The sequence below is a fragment of the Aotus nancymaae genome, unplaced genomic scaffold (assembly GCF_030222135.1).
Source record: "Aotus nancymaae isolate 86718 unplaced genomic scaffold, 86718_ANA_hifiasm-v0.15.2.pri h1tg000032l_0, whole genome shotgun sequence".
Lineage (NCBI taxonomy): Eukaryota > Metazoa > Chordata > Mammalia > Primates > Aotidae > Aotus > Aotus nancymaae.
In genome coordinates, this window is record NW_026988445.1 from 19,116,827 (window position 1) to 19,139,901 (window position 23,075).

A 23,075-nucleotide genomic window follows, 5' to 3' on the forward strand; every position below is an offset into this window, starting at 1 on the left:
TACGTGATGGCTCAGGGCTCCAAGAGAGTGTTCCAATGAACAAAGTTGGAGGCTGCTGGCCTTTTATCATGTAGCTTTGGAAATCACCTGGTATCATCTCTGATGTACTCTGCTGGTTGAAGTAGTCACAAGTTTCAAGGATAGGGGACACAAACCCTACCTTTCAGTGAGGGACGGTCAAAGAATTTACAACCATATTTCAAAGCTGCCATAGACATGTATGCATATTTGAATGTGATAATATAACCACATCTGCACCTGCGGTTCATCACAAGTGCCCCACACAATCTAGCATTCAAAGGGTTGTATGGCTTGGGAAGAGGAACTCACATCCTTTGGGGCATCAGAGATTTCATGAGTGAGACAGGTCCTGAAGGATATAAACTGTATTACAGATGGAGATGGAGGAGGAACTGTCCAAGCAGAAGGAATCAGGCAAGGAGAGACATAGGGAGAAAAATGATCATGAGAGTCAGGAGAAGAATTCTGAGGGTCTGCTACAGCTGGGGGTAGCCTCAGGAACAAAGAGGTCTCTAACAGGGCAAAGAAGCAAAACATCAAGGATAGGATCCGGCAAGCAAGGCTTATAGAGCACCTTTCAGGGAAAGACAATGTAGGATGGAGACTTGAGGGAGAAGGAAGAATTCGAGTTCTAAAAAAGTAGGGCACTCGCTGCTGGGGAAGGTTCCCAGAGGCTGAGGACTGAGAGTGGTTAAGTGCTTCCTTTCACCGTGAAAATAAGGAGGTGCGTTTTTCCTCAGGAGTAACAGCAAAGGAAAAAAGTGGATTACTGATGAGTAAATTCTGAAGGACAGAGAAGTAAAGTGGAGGGCTGGCTTCAATCTTTTGAGTAATGTAAGAGGTAAGGCTATTTACTAAAAGTGAAAAAGCTCTGATACATGTGTTAGACATTTGCATGAGTTTCTGTGAAAATACAAAATAGGACTTGTTTAGAGAACTTTGGTAAAGTAAGCAAATGTTCAGCTAGGTGTTGGAATGATTAATTGTACAATTCAGTTTTATTTATTTTTAATGTTTTTCCTGTTTACAAAAATAATATATATCCACGGTAGAAAATTTGAAAAATATCAAAAGGTACAAGAAAGGAAAGTCATCTATATACTCTACCATTACCCAAAGACAACTGCTAGGAGCCAGTTTTATTCCTATACAGTTGATTAATAACGCAGATACAGTTTTATTTTGTAACTGAATACAAATATTTCACATATTTGAGATTCTACACAATTTTGCTTCAATAGTCTTCAGACACATCTTTAATGTGTTTAATGTCTATATGGTACCCATGCTGTAGAGATGCCATAACTTATTTAACCATTCTCTACTTTGGAATATTTAGATCGTTCTGAGTCTTCATTATTTCACATCTACAGTGTGTGTGTGTCTCACATGTATATGCAGTATGTTATACAACTATATGTATGCATATATAGATATCGTCCATGAACAGTTTTCGTAAGTATGTGCCTCTCTGATTGTTTTTTCTTAGGACACATCACTAAATCAGAACACATAAACTTTTTCAAGGTTCTTGAGACATATTGCCAAACTGCCTTTCCAGAAATGGTGTACCAATTTTTATTTTCACCCACAATCAGGCAGCTCGCTGACTCTTGTCCACATTTTTGTCACTTTAAAAAGAAATATCACTTGGGAAAGCTCAGTTTCTTCTGGTAGTTGACACACTGGGATGTTTTTTCACTGTAAAACTAAGGTTATGTTTTAAAAATTCCAGTTCAGACACAGGACTTCTCTGAGACTCTACTCTCAAGTCCTCTTTGTGAGGGGATGGGTGGGAGAGGAGACTGATTCAAGGTGCCTTTAGACTCTGAGGATCTGGTATTTTCACGGGCATTACTGGCAGCAGACTGCTCAACCCTTCGGCCAATAAGACAAAGAAGGAAAGTATTTCAGCGCTTGCAGTTTTGTCATGGTGGCCTTGATTAGGAGAAAATAAGTGGGAAACAGGAGTAGCTCCGACAGGGGGCTTGGACGGCCAGCGCACTGCCCGGAAGCAGCCCCCACTACATGCGCGCGATCACACACACATACACACACACACGCACACGCATACGCCGCGCGCGGTCCGCTGGAGTTTGGCTACTGGAGTCAGGGAGGGAGGGAGCGGGAAGAGCTGGTGGCGGTCGGGCCGGGGTCTGGGCGTCAGCGAGCGCCCGCCCCACCTCTGGAAACCGCGCAGAGGGCGGTGAGTCCCGGACCCCGCCAGCCCAGCCCCCGCTCTCAGGCCAAGTTTGCGCGCGGTCTCTGCTGACTCTCGGGTTACCTGAGCCGGCAACCACGTCAGCGCCACATCATCTAAGCTTTTTATATTGCAAGGAAACAGGAAAAGAAGGAAAAGAAACAACGCCCGAGAGAGCCAATCCCCGGGACCCGGCGCAGCCGGGAGGAGCAGGCGGGCTCGGGCAGGCGCGCGGGGGAGCGTGCGGCCGGCGGGAGCCGGGCCCGGGAAGGGGCGGGGGCGGCGGCGGCGGGGCCGGAGGGGGCGGCGGGCAGCGCTCGGGCGGGTCTGCGGCGTTGGCCTTGGCTTTGGCGGCGGCGGCGGCGGCGGCGAAGATGCTGCAGTCCCTGGCCGGCAGCTCGTGCGTGCGCCTGGTGGAGCGGCACCGCTCGGCCTGGTGCTTCGGCTTCCTGGTGCTCGGCTACCTGCTCTACCTGGTCTTCGGCGCCGTGGTCTTCTCCTCGGTGGAGCTGCCCTACGAGGACCTGCTGCGCCAGGAGCTGCGCAAGCTGAAGCGGCGCTTCCTGGAGGAGCACGAGTGCCTGTCCGAGCAGCAGCTGGAGCAGTTCCTGGGCCGGGTGCTGGAGGCCAGCAACTACGGCGTGTCGGTGCTCAGCAACGCCTCGGGCAACTGGAACTGGGACTTCACCTCCGCGCTCTTCTTCGCCAGCACCGTGCTCTCCACCACAGGTAGGGTATCCTGCGCGCCCCGGCCACCTCGCACACACCCCGCACCCCCTGCCCCGGAGCCCTGGGCCCCTCTGACCCTCCCACCCCACCCCCCACCTTTCGCCATCCCCGCGCCTCCAGCCGGCCTCCCCCTACTGTGCTCGCGACCCTCCGACCTTCCCCTTTCTGGCGCCCCCGACCCCTGCCGCGGTGACTCGGGGAGGGCAAGCGCCGCGGAGCGGAAGCCAGAGAGGTGGCTCCAGACGTGACTTGGTTGTCGCCGTCTATAACTCTGGGGAAGTGGTCCCTAACTTCGGCCTGGGTGGCTGCAGGGGCTTCCTTCCCCACCGAGTTCTTTTTTTGCAACCCCCTAAGCCAATCTATGGGGTCTGAATGTGTAGCAGCACCTGGCAGCCGTGCGGCAAGGCGGCGCGGTGATGGAAACGCTCTAGCGCTCACCTTCCTCCTGACCCCATCCCAGAGGCCGACGCTGCACAGTCTAGTAATAATACCTTCTAAAGGGTCACCTTCCGGAGTCTGCCGTCTCTTTGGATTATACAGATATTCCAGCTCTTTTGTACCTTGCAGGCAGTTTTGGGGGTAGCCTAGTGACATCACTCTGCTCTTCCCAGGTGACCTCTGGGCGGACGGGCCGATCTGGTTTCTTTTCAGAGTAGGAGGAGGGGTGAGAGAGAGCAAAGGGAGCATCGGATTGCCTAAGATCTGCCTAAATGGGGGTACCCTGATTCAGCAGTTTCTTCAACTTCAGGTGTGCGAGGCTTCCCGTAAACTTCGAAGCGCCACGTCCCCGCACAACTCACCCACGGGGCGCTCTGCCGTGGAGGAGCGTCCTCAGGTGAAGGATGAGGCCAGGGGCATGCCCCAGGGCAGGGTCACTGTGCCAGATTAGATGGATGAAGGCCGAATTTCCCCAGCCGGACCTAGTAAGGCACATAATCTAAGTGGAGATATAAATTGGTATTTGGACACTGAAAGGAATCTCAAAGAGCGTTCAGCACAGTCCTTTCTTTTGATCCATGAGAGCCAATCTTTGAAACAATCCATCTTGTCATGCACTAGGTCACACACTTCTTAGTTACCAGTGTCGTCCTGGAACCTGCGCCTTGTGATTTCTCTGCCAGGAACTACTTTGTCACCCCCGACTTTCAACCTTTACAGGTGAATCACCTCCCTTTGTGTGACTCCCAACTCTTCCTTCCTCCCTACCTGCTCTTCACCACCCAAATTACTGTGTATCATTCTCTTTGGGCTATATCTAGTTGATTGTCTTGGTAATTACCTGGTAATGAGTAATAATACACTATTCATGTAGATCACGTGAAACAATTATTCAAAGGTCTGGGGTGAATTATCTACTCTGAAATAAACAGAAGTGGAATTCTAGCTTATATTGTGAGATCCAAAAAAACTGTGTTAAATGTAGCCCTAGACCAGACAGACCTGTTATCTCACTTTCCAAAGAATGCCTGTTCCCTTGCCAATACAACTTAATTTTTTGTTCCATAACTCTGCCTCCATTGTCTTTACCTAGCTCTCAGTTCCTCAGATCATTTAGAAGTCACTGTTCCTTTCCTTTGGAGTATATTTGTTCTATATTGAGAGTCATTCATTCTTCCCAGAAGTAAGTGTTTCCACGGGGCTACAGAAAGTTTACAGCTGGGTCACAGTGTTGGGTAAACATTTCGCAGAATGATTATAGAGTGTGGTGATAATGTGAAGATAGAACAGGAATAAGAGCAGTTTCAAGGAAAAAGATTTGCTTTTTTCTCGGTGGGATTTTTCATGATTATTTTGTGCATAGTCTTCACATCGAATTACCTAATTAAATGTTAGAAATTAGTTTATAATCTTGAATAGATGAGATATTTTTCCCAGAGGAGAATTAGAAAAAGTTGTAGTTTCTATTTAAGAAAGGGGTGGGGTGGGAATAGACATCTTATGATTGGTATTCAGATTGCATTGTAGTTCCTAAGAAAGTCTGCATTCATGCAAAACAAGTGTTCATTTAGGAAATCAGTGCAAGGGGCACTTAAGGATAAACTCAATGAAAAAGGTGCCTCTTGGTTTGTAAAGTTAACAGATCAATGAATTCTTGTTATATGAATACAACTATTCTAAATGAAAAATACTCTTCTGTTGGCTTTGTACTGACCTATTATTTGACACATTTGATACTTCTTAAGGTTTCAAAATTATGATTACCCATTGTTTGATTGATTTGATGTTGCTTAAAGTCTTCAAATTATTATAGGTGCCCTGGCCATGAATTTTATGATGGGTGAGAAGTCTTTTCTTCCCAACAAGGGGCAATAAAGAGATGTTAAATTATTTGCTGGAAACAGACAATTTTTTAGAGTAAAGCTGGTATGCTTCATTACTAGGAAAATATTTTCTGGAAAAGTACCAGCCAAATAAAATGAATTGCAATCCCTTTTCTTTTTGGGATGGATATTAGACATGTTGTGCTTGTTTTTTTTCTTTTCTTAACACTTCTACTCCTTTTGATGGCAAATCACTGAGATTATTGTTACCCAATTAATCAGTACAGTCAATCTTTGACTTACCCAGAATGCTAACAATGAGCATTACAAAGATGCTGTTATTGGTAGTCATCCTTGGAATACAGGCCCATGAGAGTATTTATGCCAGAATCTTCTCACCCCTAGAATGTACACACCTCCATTTCTGGAAGGAACTGAGTAAAGTCTTCATGGTCCATTTGGAAGAAAGCTTAGGTTGGTAATTCAGCAATGTTCTTCTCATTCTCTGCTTTACCGAAAACTCTGAATTCTTTCCAGCAAACAGTTTAACATCTCTTTATTTTCCTTTGTAGAGAAGAAAAGATTTCTCACCCACTTATAATAAAATACAAATTAACAAGATAAAAGCACAGACATTTAATTAATATAAGTTTTACATGACATAGAAACCTTTAGAAATGAAGACCCAAATAAACAGGGAAGCTTACATATTTTTAGGGACAGTTGTGTGGACAAATGATTGGAGAGTGAAGGGTATGATCTGGCTGGGCCCAGTGGCTCACACAGGTACTCCCAGCATTTTGGGAGGCCAAGGTGGGAGGATTGCTTGAGGTCAGGAGTTCAGGGCTGCAATGAGCTACGATTGCACCATTGCACTCTAGCCTGGGCAACAGAGCGAGATCTCATCTCTACTAAAAATTTAAAAAATTAGCCCAGAGTGATGGTGTGTGCCTATAGTCCCAGCTACTTAGAAGGCTGAAACGGAAGGACTGTGTGAGCCCACGAGTTTGAGACTGCAGTGAGCTGTGACTGTGCCACTGTGCTCCAGCCTGGGCAACAGAGCAAGACTCTGTCTTGGAGGAAAAAAAAACAGGGTATGATCTAAAAAGCTGATAAACTGGAGGAATTTAGCAATGCCTATTTGTTCAGATTCTTCTTGGCATCTCTGTGTCTTCAAAGATAAGACATTTCTTTTTTCAAGGCATAGGATGGGCTCCCTTGGATTGAAGGTCTTCTTCAAAGGAAGGGCACAGCTTCAGGGGAGAAGGTTGGGAGGAAGATGAGAATGACCTTCCTGCTTCTGCTGTTTTCTCAAATGCTAAGTTGCCCTGTTTGGGGGTAGCATGTCCTGAACTCCATCACCCTTCATTCTGAAAGATACAGCAACATCTGCCTAGGAATCATATGAGAACAGGTGAAAGAGTACAAGACAGTTTTGAGCTTTTCAGAAAGAAGAGTTGTATACAAAAAAAAAAAAGAAAAAGGAAGCATTATAGACTGCAGAACTTCCTGCAGAACTTTTATGCTGTGGTTTTTTTTTTCAAGCGTTGGGGAAATAATGTCCAGGTGATACTTGGAAAGTAAGAAATAATTATTAAACTTTAGTAGCCATCTAAAACTTTGGACAGTGTCATCCATTCTTAAGAACAATTTGTGTGTTGATTTACCAAAGTTTACTTCTTTATTCATCCCCAAAGCAAGGCCATATTGTGACCATGACTATTTGGTAAAAATGCAGTTTTTGCATTCATGCAGTATACAAACTTTTATTTTCGGAGCTAGGGTCCTGCTCTATCACTCAATCTGCGGTGCAGTGGCACCATGCTGGCTCGCTGCAGCCTCTAATTCCTGGGCTCAGTTGACCCTCCCACTTCAGCCTCCTAAGGAGCTGGGACTACAGGCACACACCACCACACCTGGCCATTTTTAAAATTTTTCTGTAGAGAGGGTGGTCTTGCTTTGTTGCCCAGGTTGGTCACAAACTTGTTGCCTCAAGCCATATCATGCCTCAGCCTTTCAAAGTGCTGGGACTACAGGCATGAGCCACCATGCCTGGCCCCTGTTCCTGTCATTGGTAGCCCTGGTGCCTTTAGGCAGGATACTGCTTTATCCCTGTTTATGAAGAGATGCATTGAAACTCTATTTAAAGTGTTCGGTAAGTGAACTTAATTGGGCTTGATTTACAGTGGCTTTTGATTAAGGCAAGGTAGGGAGCTGCTACAACATAGGTAGTTTTCAAACAAAGAAGATGGGAAGAGGCAATGGGGGATGCTGGATTGATTCTTAGTTTTCAAATTATTTTCAGTAGTAGAAATATGTTGTTGCCATCAACAAATACTTGTTGAGCTTTTAGAATAGAATGAAGTGGGCCAGACATGGTGGTTTACGCCTGTAATCCCAGCACTTTGGGAAGCTAAGGCAGGTGGATCACAAGGTCAGGAGTTCAAGACCAACCTGGCCAATGTGGAGAAACCCCGTCTCTACTAAAAATACAAAAATTAGCCGGGCGTGGTGGTATACACGTATAATCCCAGCTACTCGGGAGCCTGAGGCAGGAGAATTGCTTGAACCCAGGAGACGGAGGTTGCAGTGAGCTGAGATTATGTCACTGCACTCCAGCCTGGGCAATAGAGTGAGGCTCTGTCTCAGAGGTGGGGAGTGGGGGAGGAAAAAAAGAATAGAACGAAATGGGCAAACTAGGGCCCCCGGACCTGATCTAGCCCACCGCCTGTTTTTGTGTTGCCTGAGCTAAGAATGGCTTTTATTTTCAAATGGTTGGGACAAAAAAAAAAAAAAAGAAAGAAAAAGAATGTTTTCTGACACAGTCAAGTTTTATGAAAATCAAATTTCATTGTCCGTAAAGAGTTTTATCGGTGTTCAGCCACACCTGTTTGCTTCTGTATCATTTATGACTGCTTTCCGGCTACGTTGGCAGAGTTGAATAGTTGGACAGAAACCATGTGACCACAAAACCTAAAACATTTACTGTCTGTCAGAAAAAATTTACTGACATCTGCTTCAGAATGATACTTGAAAGGTAGCTAAGAGTATTCTGAGTATTTCACTTCCTTTTTGCGGACTTTGTATAAGACAGTTCAGCTTCTCAGACTTCTTTTGTGCTGTTAAGTGGTATGTAACATCGAAAAAATTATATATCACCACCAACCACTTGCAAAAACAAAGGTTTATTTCAGATGTCACTTACTTGTGATCCAATTTATGGCACTGCTTTTTTTTCCTTTAGTGGTGACAAAGCTACACTAGATAATTGTGATTATCTTATCTAAAATGTGCAATAAATACTGTATCTGCTATAGAATTTACATAAAATTAAACAAGCAAACTCTGTATCAGCCAGAAGAGAGATCCAAAATCCCATGTGATGTTTGTGCTCTGTATTCACAGGTCTTGATTTTGGGCCTTTACATTTAATTCTAGAAGTTTAATTACCTGGTTTTCAAGCCTATAATTTAATAGATTACAGAGGGAAAGGCACAGCTATAGGGAAATATACATGGCAGGTTATAAAAAGACAGTTTTAAAATTCCAAACTAAAATTTTGTTTTGAAATAACACCTTTATTGAACCCTTTACATGTGTGAGGCAATGTTTACACATATTCTCTTCCATGCATTGCAGTAAACTGATGAGATGTGGGTATCATTGTTTTCACTTTACAGAAGATGAAACTGAGATTTAGGCTGAACAACTTCTCTGCCGAGGTCCCAGAGCTGGAAGTGACATGGTCTTTATTTGAATGCTGGTATATCTAAGAACCTGAGCTCTAATAGCATCTGGGCATAGGAGCTTGTTATGGGCCAAATTGTCTCCCTCAAGTCCTTATGTTGAAGTTCTAGTCTTAGTAATTCAAAATGTGACTGTATTTATAGGGAACATCTTTAAAGAGGTGATTAAGTTAAAATGAGGCCACAGTGAGAAGGTGGCCATCTGCAAGCCAAGAGAGAAGCCTCAGAAGTAATGAAGCCTGTAGACACATTGATTTTGAACTTGAAGCCTGCAGAACTTTAAGAAAATTAATTTTTGTTTAAACCACCCAGTTTGTGATATTTTGTTAAGGCAGCCCTAGCAAACTAATGTAGAGGTACATGGTAGTTTTAATTTAGTTGCACAAAAACCATATAAATAGTAGAGCACAAGAGACAGAATCTTTAAGTCTTTACTCTTGCAACAAACAATTTTATACACCTGATTGGGACATCATTATTTTAGAGCACAATATAGTAATTCATATCCTTGAGCCATCAAGAAAAATGTCTCATTGTGTTTCTACTTAAGAAGGCAGGAAAATGTATAATAAATTTTAGAAACATTTCCACCCAAAAATGGTCAAAGACAACAGATACTTAGTGTTTAAATCTGTGAACTCATACCTGTCTATAAAACGTATCAGTTTTTAGGACTTTGAAGGTTTGGGTTTTTTTAAAACTATAAATTTGTTGTTATATATGCCTATTTTATAGCCCCTGGAAGATACTGCTACTATTATCAATAACTTGAAAGAAATGATATCTTTGCTTTTATGACATAACTGTAAGTCCTATCAGGAACAGAATCTTTGATCGAACCAGTAACCTAATGGGAACTCCAGTGTTCTCAGAACAAGTTGTTTTATGACATTGCTCATTGGACTGTTGCTGTGTGTGTCTACTGTCTTTGAAGCATGTGAATTGCTGACACTCAATTGTTTTGACCCATAAAAATGGCATTTCCACTTGGTTCAGGTTACTACAACGTTGGTTTCAGGGACAGAAATCTCATCTGCCTCATACACTCTGACATCCTCAGAGTTGCACTGTGCTGTGTTTTATTCTCCAGAGACATCTTCTGTTCCCATTACTGACAAATCCATGAAACACTAAGGTGCTGAGGGTCTCCACTGCCTGTGTCACACCCAGGCTGCTTATTCTTGGCAGGAGATACAGGTTGTCTCTTTGTTGGAAAGCAAGCAACTTTGGGGTGTTTTATTGACTCCCATGACCCATCTATCTCCTAGACTCAGTTTGTACTCCGACTTTCTTTGTTTCTTCTGCGTAGAAGCCTTATTCTTTGTCCAATCCTCAAAGCTGGTGGCTCACTCTCTGTCAGCAGCATATTTCAAGGTGATGATCCTGATGTGAGGCTGAATAGAGGAAGAAAGAGAACAGGGAGTTGGAGGAGTAGAGTTTGCGCACCTGAAAGGACTGTGGGATTGTCTCCCTGAACTTGAATCAGACTGGCAGGGCTTATCTGTGACTTTCCACTGCTGTTCATGTTTGCCTTCTTTAATTTGTAAAACAGTCGATTATATTATATTGATGAGATTAATTAACTTAGGTTAGACATTGACAGTGTTTTTAATTTGCTACTGTCTGCTTGATCCCAGATCAGAGTCTAACTTTTTGCATTAGCTCCTCTGACTGGGATTGACGTACTTTGTGAAATAAAAGCCTGCCTGCTGCTGCCTCTGAGACTCAGTTATTAGTACCCATGGAAGGGCTTTAGGCAGAAAGCTTCCAGGGTACTCAGAGAGAGTCGGTGAAATCATGGCTGGTGCACTCAGAGGTCAGAAAGCCAGGCACAGAGTGTTAAACAACATGTTCTCACTCATATGTGGAATCTTAAAACAGTTAATCTCAAACAGTTTTCCTAATTTACTAACTTCTGGGATTATCTTTTCAAAAAGAAACAATGGGAGATAATGAAAACAAATGGAAATGGTTAGCAAGAAAAAAAAAGATTGGCTTTATAGAAGTCAAAAATAAACCAGAGCATACTAGCCCCTGGGAAGGGCACAGGGAGAGGGGATGGGGAGAGATTGGTTACAGGATACAAAATTATAGCTAGATAGGAGGAACCAGTGTAGAATGACTGTAGTTAGCAATAATATGTAGTTTCAAGTCGCTAAAAGGAAGATATTAAATATTCCCAACACAAAGAAATGATAAACATTTGAGATGATGGATATGGTAGTTACCCTGACCTGACCACTGTACATTATATGTATTGTGGTATCACCGTGTACCTCATAAATATGTAAAATTATTATGTGTCAATTTTAAAAAGAAGAAAGAAACTTTTCTTTTTTTTTTCCCCTTGAGACGGAGTCTCGCTCTGTCGCCCAGGGTGGAGTGCACTGGCATGATCTCAGCTCACTACAACCTCCACCTCCCTGGTTCAAGGGATTCTCCCGCCTCAGCTTCCCAAGTAGCTAGGACCACAGGCACATGCCACCACACCCGGCTAGGCTTTGTATTTTTAGTAGGCACAGGGTTTTGTCATGTTGGCCAGGCTGGTCTTGAACTCCTGACCTGAGGTGATCTGCCTGCCTCTGCCTCCCAAAGTGCTGGGATTACAGGCATAAGACCCTACACCCTGCCAAAAAATCTTTCTTTAGAAGAAGGCAAACCTAAAACGATTCAAGTCAAAAGACAAAACAAAAGCAAGCAGAATGTTTCTAAGGGATTTAGAGAGAGTAAAACCTGTTAGTTTTCATTTCTGTGAGTATGGTCAATGGAGCTGGAGTTGGAGGCTCCAGTTGTTACAGTCGTCCCTTGTTATGTGGGTGGCTCTGTGAGCTGAGTTAAGCTATTTACTCAAGTTGGTGCCTCAGTCCCCTATTCACTCTGCTTCACTGAAGCCTCTTGGGGTTTATTCAGACATACTTGCATTAACTCCTCCTACTGGGATTGACGTACTTTGTGAAATAAAAGCCTGCCTACTGCTGCCTCTGAGACTCAGTTATTAGTACCTGGTTTCATCATTTCGTCTGAATAGAGTCTGAAGGATCTTTAGTGGAAGTATGCACTGAGAAGGGAGGCGTCAGAACGGCCTTATCCCAGAAAAGCGTGCTTCCCAGGACATGCTGAGCCAGGCACACACAGGACTTGGGGCTACTGAGAAGCAGGTTCTTTTCAGGTTCTGTTGCTCCAGGCCCCCCTCCATTTCTTCTCAATCTTTCTCCATGGCACTTAGCTTTCTACCTGCTGGTTCCCATAACACCTGTCTTCACCTGGCATCACCTGTTTTCACCTCTCACCTGTTTTCACCTGGTACCTGGTTCCCATAGCACCTGTCTTGGCCTCACTTGGCATCCCTAGCACTCAGCAGGTGCTCAAAAGGAGCAGCTTAAGGCACGGTTTCAGAGGAACCATCTTCCTCTGAAAAATGAAGAAGGTTCTGAGGATGTTACTTCTATTCAAGAGACGTTAGATATAACTTTATTCTCTTGATGAGGAGAGGCCCACATTGCTAAAATGACTTTTGAAGCTATTCATATAAAAACAATGATATCTGAGGGAGGTCATGTATACTCAGTGCATCACAAGGCCCTAAGTGATCTAGACAGAGGAGAGGCATTCGTTCCTCAATGAGTATTTGTGGAGCACTTGGGTTGACTAGGTACTACTTCAGGCACTTACGGATATGGCAAGGAACTAAAAGAAATGTCACTCTTGCCCTCCTGGATGTGCCAGTCTGGGTGCAGGAGGGAGATACAATTATAGTGGCCAAGAGAAAACTTCTCCTTCACCCTCTGAAGGTTCACTGAAAATCAACTGATAAAAGGCAGATTAATAGGAGAAAAGGCATATACAGTTACTTGATCATAGTTTATGTGACATGGCAGCCTTCAGAATGAAGACCCAAAAATACAGGGGAAACCATCCACTTTTAAGCTTAGGTTCAACAAAGTGTAAACAGGTGTGTAAAATATGGTTGGATCAAAAGGGAATGATCTAATTCTTATAAGATAGAGTGGGGAAGCCCAGCAAGGCCTGTCTAGATTCTTCTGGAACTCTCTGAGCATGCATTCCTTCCTTCTGGGTATGGGGCTGCACCCTCTCTGGAATGAGGATTCTTATGAGCTACAGTCAAACAAGATGGGTCATATAAGTTCATTGGCCAGTTTCAAACAGAAAGGTGGAGGAAAAGTTAGAGGCGTATTGTTTGGTTTTATGGCTGGCTTTGGGGAAAAGGGGTTCTGGTTTCTAGGATCCACCTTGGCGAAGAGGTATTCCAGATTCCATGGTTAGCCTTGGGGGAAGATGAAGGGTGAGAGACAGGAGGGCAGGAGAAGGTTAGAGAAAAACTTTTGCTTCTAGACTTTAATTTGGGTTATCATTTTCTGAGCTCCAACATAAACAAGAAGATAACTAAAGGAAAAGCACAGGATGCTAGGTGGTGATAAGGACTCAGGAGCAACATAGCAGAGCAAAGGAGATGGGGGTGTGTGATTAGTGTGTGGTGAAAGGGGGCGGAGTCCAGGACTGCAGTCTTCCATAAAGTGGTGCGTGAAGGCCTTACTGAGAAGATGGTATTTACATAAAGAGTTGGAGGAGGTGGGGAGTGCATCCTGCAGTTTCCTGGGGAGCTGTGTTCTAGAACAAAGGCCCCTACTGGAGGTGTAGCTGAAAAGTGACTGTGACTGGAGCTGAGTAAGAGGTGAGTGATGAGGTCAGGAAGAAGGGGACGGGGCAGATGCTGTAAGATGTCCGAGGCAAAGCATCTGGCTTTTATCTGAGCTGGGGGAAAGCACCAGGAGATTTTGAGCCAAGGGGTGACACAGTCTGACCGATTGTGCCAATACGTTCACTCTGGCTGGTGTAGGAGGCTGAGGCTGAGACCTGAAAGGAGGCTCTTCCAATGACCCAGGTGGTCATTGGACCACTGATGCCTGTCAGTGGGTCAGGAAAGTGGTGATGAGAAGTGGTCAGATTCTGGATCCATATTTTTGGCCAAACCATCTGGCTTTGCTGATGGATTGGATGTGAGGGGTAAAAAGAGAAGAGTGAAGAATGACCCCAGGGTTTCTTGTCTAAGCCCCTGGCAATGTGGTTCTTCTTTATAGACCAAGGGAAGGTCATGGAAGGAGCAGGTGTTGGATGAAGAATCAGGATCTGGAGCAGGGTCTGGAATCTGCTGAACTTGAGATCCCTTTTGGGTGTCCAGGAGGATCTATCTACACGAGGCACACAGTAAACCCTCACGGGGCGTGGTGAGGGCCACACTTGGAGTGTAGCTGACAGTGCCTTCTGTTGGTACAGCATGCCATGATGTCATGTTGTATCACATGCATCCATTAACTCACTGCAGAGGCTGAAGAAGGCTTTTGAGGGTGATATCTGATTTTAGCCTTGAAGAAGAAATAGAGTGTCAGTAAGTAGAAAAGAAAGAAGAGGTAATTCAGATTGAGAATGTGAATTCCCTGGGCTCATCTGCCATCTAATGAATACATTTCACAACAATGTTAAATACTTCCAGGCTAAGAGAGAGTATCTAAACTGTAATATTGTTTTCTAATTTAATATTACAAAAAGTTGTTTGTAATATTAAAGAAAAAAAGCCCTCCAAAAAAGTATATTTGCTTCATAGTTTCTTAACAGTAGGACATTTAGTATTTGATACAATAGTTTAATAAAAAATTATGTGTTATGTAATTCAAAGAACAAATCAATATCTCTGGTACTCTTTTAAGGAGTAGCTAATATTAAATAAAGTCACCGAAGAATGAATCTAGGTGGTTTCCGTTTTTTAGGAAGTAAGAAAAACATGAATTTTTTTCATAAACAATCTAAACATCTTAGGAGTATGTCAGGTTCAAATAAACACATTGACAATTTTTACAGTTTGTAATAGATGGGCAAATTTTCATGTGACTCTCAGAAAAACACCTACACCTAAGCGATTTTCATTTTTACTGCCTTGCTGCTTTACTGTTTGAAATGATCCCATGAGTATAATAGGGCTGGCTCCCTGCTCATCATTGACAATCTAAACATCTTTTTTTTCTTCAAAATACTGTATTTTTGATGTAGCCACAGCTTGTAAATAACAAGAAGGGAAATAAGTGTTTTAAACTACAATTAAAAAGTTAAAACATGGTTGTAACTAAAATTCTTCAAATGTTTGAACACGGGTTACCAAGGCACTCAATTATTTAAAGACCATGGTTAGATGGATTAAATTAAAGAACCTGGAGAGACTGTTCCGCAGCTGCCTACATGTCAGACTGACTCAGAAATTCTGACTCAGAAATTTGAGTAGCAAAGCCCCCACATCGCTACCTACCTGCCAACCAGTGCTCTGACACCAGCCATCTCAGAAAAACAGTCTGTCGCCCACGAGCCAGCTCCAACAGATGCACCTCGCAGTGGGAGGGTGGGCGGGTCCGGATGAGCTAAGCCGTTCTGCACCCGCAAACAGCAGGGAAGGGCGCTGCTGTGTGGATCCACAATCTGTCACCCACTGCTACTCCCATCTCACCCTCCCCTCCACTGCAGAGCAGCCGATGTTTGAAAATCCATCCAACAAAGATGGAAGAAAGAAAAAAACCTAAAATTTTAAGAGAACTGGGGAGCACAAAAAAGCAAATTTCTGCTAGTAGTTGGTGGGTCGTGACCTAAAGCGACATTTGCTCTTTCAGCAACTCTGGTAGTGGAACACCTGTTACTTGTAATCTGAATGAGGCTAAAAAGACATGTCTGGCTCCTGAACTTGCCTGTCTAGACTTTCTCTTTCGCTTCACTCAGAACTGTGTTTTGTGCATTGGCTTGTATTAGTCGTCTGTACCCAGATGTCCGGGCTGTGTCCCATTGACCCAGCAGCGGTGAAGTGCATGTCCTTGGAGTGTCCTCTGTCTGTCTTCAGTGTCCCAGTCTCTACACAAGCCCGCGAAGGGCAGCAGCATCTCAGGAGCATTTCCTCATAACCAGCACTGGCTTAGGGAATGGAGCTGGGAAATCAAATTGTCATCAATGATGTCAGACTGAATTAATACTATTAAAAAGTCCAACTCTTGAAGATGGAAACAGTAGGTGTTGGAGAATCCAAAAGAGAGAAGGGAGGACGGAGGGCCAGGATAGAAAAACTACCCATCAGGTACTATGTTCACTATTTGAGTGATAAGTTCATGAGAAACCCAAACCTCACCATTATGCAACATACCCATGTAACAGACCTGCACACATACCCCCAAACCTAAATTTAAAGTTGGCCAGGTGTGTTGGCTCACGCCTAAAATCCCAGCACTTTGGGAGGCCGAGGTGGGCGGATCACCGGAGGTCAGGAGTTTGAGACCAGCCTGGCCAACACGGAGAAACCCCATCCCTACTAAAAATACAAAAATTAGCCAGGCGTGGTGGTGGGCATCTGTAATCCCAGCTACTCAGGAGGCTGAGGCAGGAGAATCACTTGAAGGATTCTCTCTTGTTAGGGAGGCGGAGGTTACAGTGAGCTGAGATCGCACCACTGCACTCTAGCCTAGGCGATAGAGCAAGACCGTGTCTCAAAAAATAAAAAATAAAAAATTTAAAAAGCCCAGCCTAATGTAGTGAAAAGTGAGAATCTTGAATTATTTTCAGGGAAAGCGTTTATGTTTGGAGATGCTGAATGACCTTACATAGACTTAAGTGAATGTGGGGATCAAAAGTGTGAAATCATTGAACTGGGGATTGGTGGCCTGGGTTCTCTTCAGACAGAAATTCATTGTGGATTTCTCCAGATCTCCATTGCTTCATCTATACAATGTAAAGGCTAAGAAAGACCCTCTCCTAGCTCTAACATTCTATGATCCTAGGTCTTTGTAATATTTACTGAGTATATCCCTCCTGTACATCCAATATGTGGGAATGAATTTTAAAAATACTGTAAAGGGATAATCACTGAAATAAAAAAGCCCACAGCCAGCTGGGGAGACTCCACTGAAACATAAAAAGGCCCAGAAAACTGCAGAGGGTGTAGAGACCTAACTGTTGAATTGTGTGGGACCCCTGGTAACATGTGTAGGACTCTGACAGGGAGATGGCTAAAGTGGTCAGGTAAGCTTTATGGAGGAGGTGCACTGAGATAAACTGAAGCTGCATGGGCAAGGTTACCTAGAGTGGTGCCAGGGGAAGACGGCTGTTAAGGAAAGGGACATATGCTCGGCACACGCATCCAGAAGTGGAAGGCAACATCGCCTTAGAGAGACCGTGAAGGTGCCAGGCTCTCAGAGCCAAAGCTCCCTGCTGGCACACAGCAGCGGGCGACAGGCACTGAAGGTGGAGGTGAGATGTGGGAAGCAGATCTGCCACTTGAGTCGGTAGGCACTGGGGAGCTACTGTAGGCTCCTGGTCCCGCACCATGATAAATAGCCTGTCCTGCAGGCTGGCTTAAAACAAGGAAAGCCGGAGTTAGGCAACAGAGCACCGAGGCTTTTGCAGTCATTCAAACACAAGCACAGAAGAAGAGATAGCACTGACCAGAGGACCACCAGGGTGTTAACGATCCGTAGTCACAGGGATGAAGGAAAGCCATGGGCAGAGCTTGTCATGGACAGCTCCAAGGTGGACATAAATGGAAACTCATTGGTCTTGGGGGATGATGGGAAGAGGGAGACGGCCCTGGGCGACCGCACCAAGAATTTCACAACCCAAGCCCGACTAGAAAGCCTGGGTGAGTAGCAAAGCTGTTGCTGTATGTAGGAGTGTAAGCTTTTTCTGGGTGTGTATATATTAGGGGATATAGAAGGTAACAACCCCCAGTTCTGTGTCTCTTCACCTCCCTATACCTGTGTGGGCCAGCCAGACCCCAGACATTGGGTGTGCTTCTGAGAGGGGTGCAACGAGGAGCTGGTTCCACCATCAGGATTCCCACAGATTGAGCCATGAAATGATGAGTCAGCTCTCAACTGTATACCTGTAGGATGCTCCTTGTAATTACTGTGTTAGTTAGTTACAAATGGGTACTTCTAAATAGTTTTGAAAGGGTTTGAGTAGTTGTTCCAATCGTGTTTATACTGTTAATTGGCTTTAAATAAATTATTTCTTGTTGGAGCAAAACCTCAACATCAGTTCAGTCCCGAAGTTACTAAGTTGTAACTTAACTAAGCTTTAGTTTACTCTCATTGTTAAAAGAAACAGGCATTATAAGTACAATTCTTTGCATTTTGTAATCATTCAAGATAACTTCTTAGTACATTGGCCTCAGATTAAGGATGTCTGGCTTCTCTTTAATCTCTTAGTATTTTCATTTCTGCTCTAAGCCACCCAATATTAAAAGTTCATTCTTGGAAGTTGGGATGACAGAACTACTATATGAAAACTCAGAAATGCTTTGAAGAAAACGAACCACTTAGTGCAGACCTTTGATTCTGTTTTCTTCCTCATCAGACATGATTTTTTTTAACCATGCACAGAATCACACTTGCAAAGTCTTCTTTTCCTTCTTGTTACTCTATTCAGAAGCTGTGAACTCAAGAAGTAGGTCCCATATTGAACCTACATGTGCACAGGTGGTTCTTTTAGCCAAGGCATTTCCACAATCACAATCACAATCACGGAGATACACAGATATGTGGATGGTATGTGGAAATGTTTGAAAAGCAAAGCCAGATTGGTCACACTTTCTTTTTTTTTTTTATTTTTAATTAATTAATTTATTTTTTATTGCATTTTAGGTTTTGGGATACATGTGAAAAACATGCAAGGTTGTTGCATAGGTGCATACGTGGCAGTGTGATTTGCTGCCTTCCTCCCCTTCACCTATATCTGGCACTATACACTGGGGTCTGTTGCGGGGGAGCTGGGGGGACAGCGGGGGTGGGGAGTTGGGGAGGGATAGCATGGGGAGAAATGCCAGATCACACTTTCAATCTCTTAATAACCTGTCATCTAACCTCTGAGGGTCCACTCTGGCTCCCTCTCCAGGTCACGTTGGTCACTTGCACTCTCAGAGCTGTGAGAGCACCATAGAAACTTGATACATAGCTCGCTTGCAGCAAAAGAGAAGTAGATATTAGCACTTCCAAAAGAGCTACTTAAAACAATTATAGAAGGTTGAATATTAGCCCTATAATGATGTCACCCTTTTGTTCTTACGTATTCTGACAAGGAAAAGACCATGCCTAACCTCTGGCTCTCAAAATTGTGCATCATCCACCGTCTATTTTATTTATACCTATGTGGTAATTACTAACTCAAATAGGCATGATGGTTACACTGTTATCATTGTGTTTCTTTTTGCCACCAGGTTCAGGGTTCTGACAACATCAGGGTATGCCCATGAGAGGTTGCCACTCACTGAGCCCCTTATGTCTAACTGTGGGGGAAGAAAGAATCACTGCTCTGAGGCACAGAGTTTAATTAGGCCTGCTTCTTTATGTTTCTCTTTAATGATAGGATTTTAAGCTCAACAGTTATCAGCTCAAAAGCACAAAATGTTCATTCTCATTTGTGCCCCGATACCTTGAAGAGTGTGCAGGAGGTGAGCTCGCCATTAATCTAACTGAATTCCTCCCTGCTTGCAGACGTGATGGTTTTGAAAGCAGCTCTGCCTTCTGGCAGTGCACTGAAGTTACCCTCACTCATCATTTCTACTCCGCAAGTCTAAAAAGGTGGCGTGTGTCAGGGTACACAGGGAGACAATTCATTCATTTTCAAGTGTTTCCATCCTCCACTCATTTCCTCATCGTGCTGAGCTAGAATTTAGCTGTGTGTTCCTGAAGAAATGTGCTCACTGTTTGCACACATTAGCCTTGTTCCTATGCCTGGTCTCATTACGTGCTGATAGATTCTGCTTTTTTTCTAAGCAGGTGATTTTCCTTTTACCATTAAATGCAGAAGTAGGGGGAGGTGTTTCATCCAGAAATGTCCCTGACTGAGACTGTCTTCTAGGTTGGTCCTCTTTGGCTTGAGCAGAGGGAACCACTGCATTAGGCTGGACAGAGGTCTCACAGTTCAACCTGGCTATACCCTTGAATGCCAACAGCAGTTGCCCAAGATGCTATCCCAAAATACCCCTCCCGTTCCCTGTTCCACATGCACGATGTTGTGCTTATTGGAACAGGAAAATAGTGCGTTGTCTTCTGCTAAGTGGGAATACGACATTCGGCTGAAAAGCTTCTGAGCATGGGCTAATATGTGTGCTCTGTCCACTCCGTTCGGGGAACTCTCATTGAATTCCCAAGGGCTGCTGCTGAAGTTAATGATTTCTTTGAAGACGGATTCTGCATTAATTCACTTCAACATTGTTGCCCTGTTTTCTACTCTTTTTTTTTTCCCTGAAAGTCTGAGCTCTAATTTGAAGCTAATAAGTTTTGACATGCAAGCAACCAAATTACTGGATAGAGCAAGGAGAATGTTTTATTAGTAATTTTGACCAGAGAGGATGGTAAGGTCAATTAATGGACTAATGAACCTCCAGGTTCATTTTTTCTAATTCTACCGGGACTGGATTTCTGTCTCTCTCTTTTTTTTTTAAAGCTTCCAACAGTTCTTGTCAGGATTCAGTGTAGATGCTGCTGCTGACTGTCCTGGTGGTGGTTTGACCTCTGTTGTGTAGGCTTCACAAGGGGCTCTGATTCAGTGATTACGGTAATTGCTACCCCTTGGTGACCACATACTGTGTGCTGCATGCTGGATGTGACTTTTTTGTCCTTTCCTTCATTGCTGCTACTGCTGTCTAGTCACTGTTCTTAGAGGTCCTGGCCGTTCTTCCTGAGGATTGTGGGTCTGTGCTTCTTTTCACAAGGAGCCCAGTGTGCAGCTTCCTGATGGAAAACTCTGCTTTCTTTGTCCTCCTGCTGTTCCTCCTCATCAGGTTCATTAGCAGTTCAGCTGTCAGACCTTAGTGTTTTGGGGCATCCCATCTCTCAGGCAGTCTTTTCATGTAAAGACATTGAGAAGGAGAGCACCCTCTCTGTTCTCAGAAATGTTCTGAAACCTGTTTTCCCAGTGTCTTGTCTCTGCCTGCAGCTCCAGACCAGAGCTTCCTCCTTGGCCCTTAAAAAGATGAGGTTCATTTTTGTTGACTTGGGTTTGCTCCTGTGTGCCATTTCAGTGATAACCGTGTTGATTTTTCTTGAGTGAATCGTATGAAAATAGTAGCGAGAGCCTGGGGAATCATGGGGTGGAGAAGAGGAGGTTGCGAGCGATACTGGTTTCTTTTGTGACCCTGAGAAATCTATCCCATACTAGATGGATTTGTCATTTGCCTTCTTCTGACAGGTATGAAATTGCCAAAGTATGTGAAAAAACACCACATTTTTAGAAGAAAGCTCTATTAGAGTATGTATTACAGGGTTCTTCTGCAGAGCATTTTCATGTAGGTTAGCATGTTAAAATAAGCTAGATTAACATAATGGACTTTGGAAATGTTGATAGCTGGATGAACTTAATGTTTGTTTTTCTGAAGGATTCAAGGAATATTCTTGAATCTGAGAATATGTAATTTTGCTTACGCTCCTAAACCACCAGTTTTGTAAGGTGAAATTTGCAGTCCTGTTATCAAATAGGCCTATCTCTTTAGAAAAATAAAGTTGTGGTGTTAATTTGTCTAAAATATTGATTAGTACCCTGTAAAATACTGGATTTATTTAGTGTTTAGGGTCACTCTGAAAAGGAAACAAGCTTTGGTAAAGCAGTTTCCAGTGTCTAAAATTCCAAGTTTTGTTTCATTTTGGGAGGGATAGTTTTTGGTTGTTGTTTGGGGTTGGAGGAGAAGATTTTAAAGGAAGAGATAGAAACAGCACATGATTTAAGAAGAAAACGTTAAGCCTCGTTAATGGTAGGTGTTAGAGGAAAACCATCTTAGCCTTTAGTATAAGGGGGTGGAATTAACACAGTCACACATCCACAACAAAGCAGTAGTTTATTTACTCATTTATTAATAGCTGGGTACAAAATTGTGAAGACAGGTGTTTGGCAAAGATAATGATTAAGATAAGAAGGAGACTATGAGAAATAGACAGACACAAAAAGAATATTTACATTTTGGGCTGGGCGCTGTGGCTCACGCTTATAATCCCAGCACTTTGGGAGGCCGAGGAGGGTGGATAACGAGGTCAGGAGTTCGAGACTAGTCTGCCCAATACAGTGAAAATGTGTCTCTACTAAAAATACAAAAATTAGCTGGGTGTGGTGGCTGGCGCCTGTAATCCCAGCTACTCAGGAGGCTGAGGCAGGAGAATCGCTTGAACCCGGGAGACTGAGGCTGCAGTGAGCCGAGATTGTGCCACTGCACTCCAGCCTTGGCGACAGAGCAAAACTCCATCTAAAAAAAAATTTACATTTTGGTATCGCTTTTCAGGTTCTTAAACTGCTCTGACAAACATCACTTTTCTTGGTAGTTAAAACATTTATATGTGGACAGCAGGGCAGACGCTAATGCTCCCTGTTTCATAGATGTGAAATCTGAGGCCAGAAAATGTATTAATAAGTGGCTGTTTAATGTGCAGCAGTTGGAAGTGGCAGTACAGGCACTCAAACTCGAGTGCTCAGACAGTCCCGGATGGAGGCTGTTGGAGAGAGGCAGTGAGGCTGAGGGCAGAGTATTTAGCAAAGCAGGCTCGTGGGATTGTTATGCCCACCAGATGCCCTACAACAGTGACTTTTGCTTTATTAAGTGCGCTGGTTATTCTTTAGTAATAAGGGTCACTAGGGAAATTTCTGTTGCTAATGATCATGCACTTACACTTCCTTAGAAACACTTAATGAAAAGCTGAAGGAAAAGCAAGATCATCTCTTGGGAGCTGACAGAAGCCCGATCAAGTTTTTCAATTTGCCAGTATGTCCTGCTGAGGAATCTGAGGATGAAGTGGTCATTATGTCCAGACAGAACACTTCATCAAAGAAATATTGTTTCTTTTCAAGGTTAGATTGCTATATTATAACCCTCATTCGTAGTCAAGGCTGCTTCTACTCCTTGCCTCAACTCCAAAAGAAAGAAGGCTGTTTACATATAAATAGTTTTCTATTAGACAACCTATGGACTGCTTAGGGTAATTCTTTAAAATAAAATTCTCCTCATAGCTAAAATGTAAATATCCAAATGTTTTTCCCTTTTAGAAACAACTTCAAGATTCTGTTAACAGCAGTTATCAATTCGTGAAT

At 43.6% G+C, this 23,075-nt stretch overlaps 1 protein-coding gene across 1 annotated transcript in view; it reads left to right on the forward strand.

Moving 5' to 3' along the window:
- Nucleotides 1-2,518: 2,518 nt before the first annotated feature.
- The window catches only part of KCNK1 (potassium two pore domain channel subfamily K member 1), a 57,374-nt gene continuing 36,817 nt past the window's right edge, over nt 2,519-23,075 (forward strand). Inside the window, exon 1 of the mRNA XM_064383613.1 lies at nt 2,519-2,950. Within this exon, the coding sequence (XP_064239683.1) occupies nt 2,596-2,950 (355 nt within the window). The 5' untranslated portion in view covers nt 2,519-2,595. The remainder of the gene's footprint in view (nt 2,951-23,075) is intronic.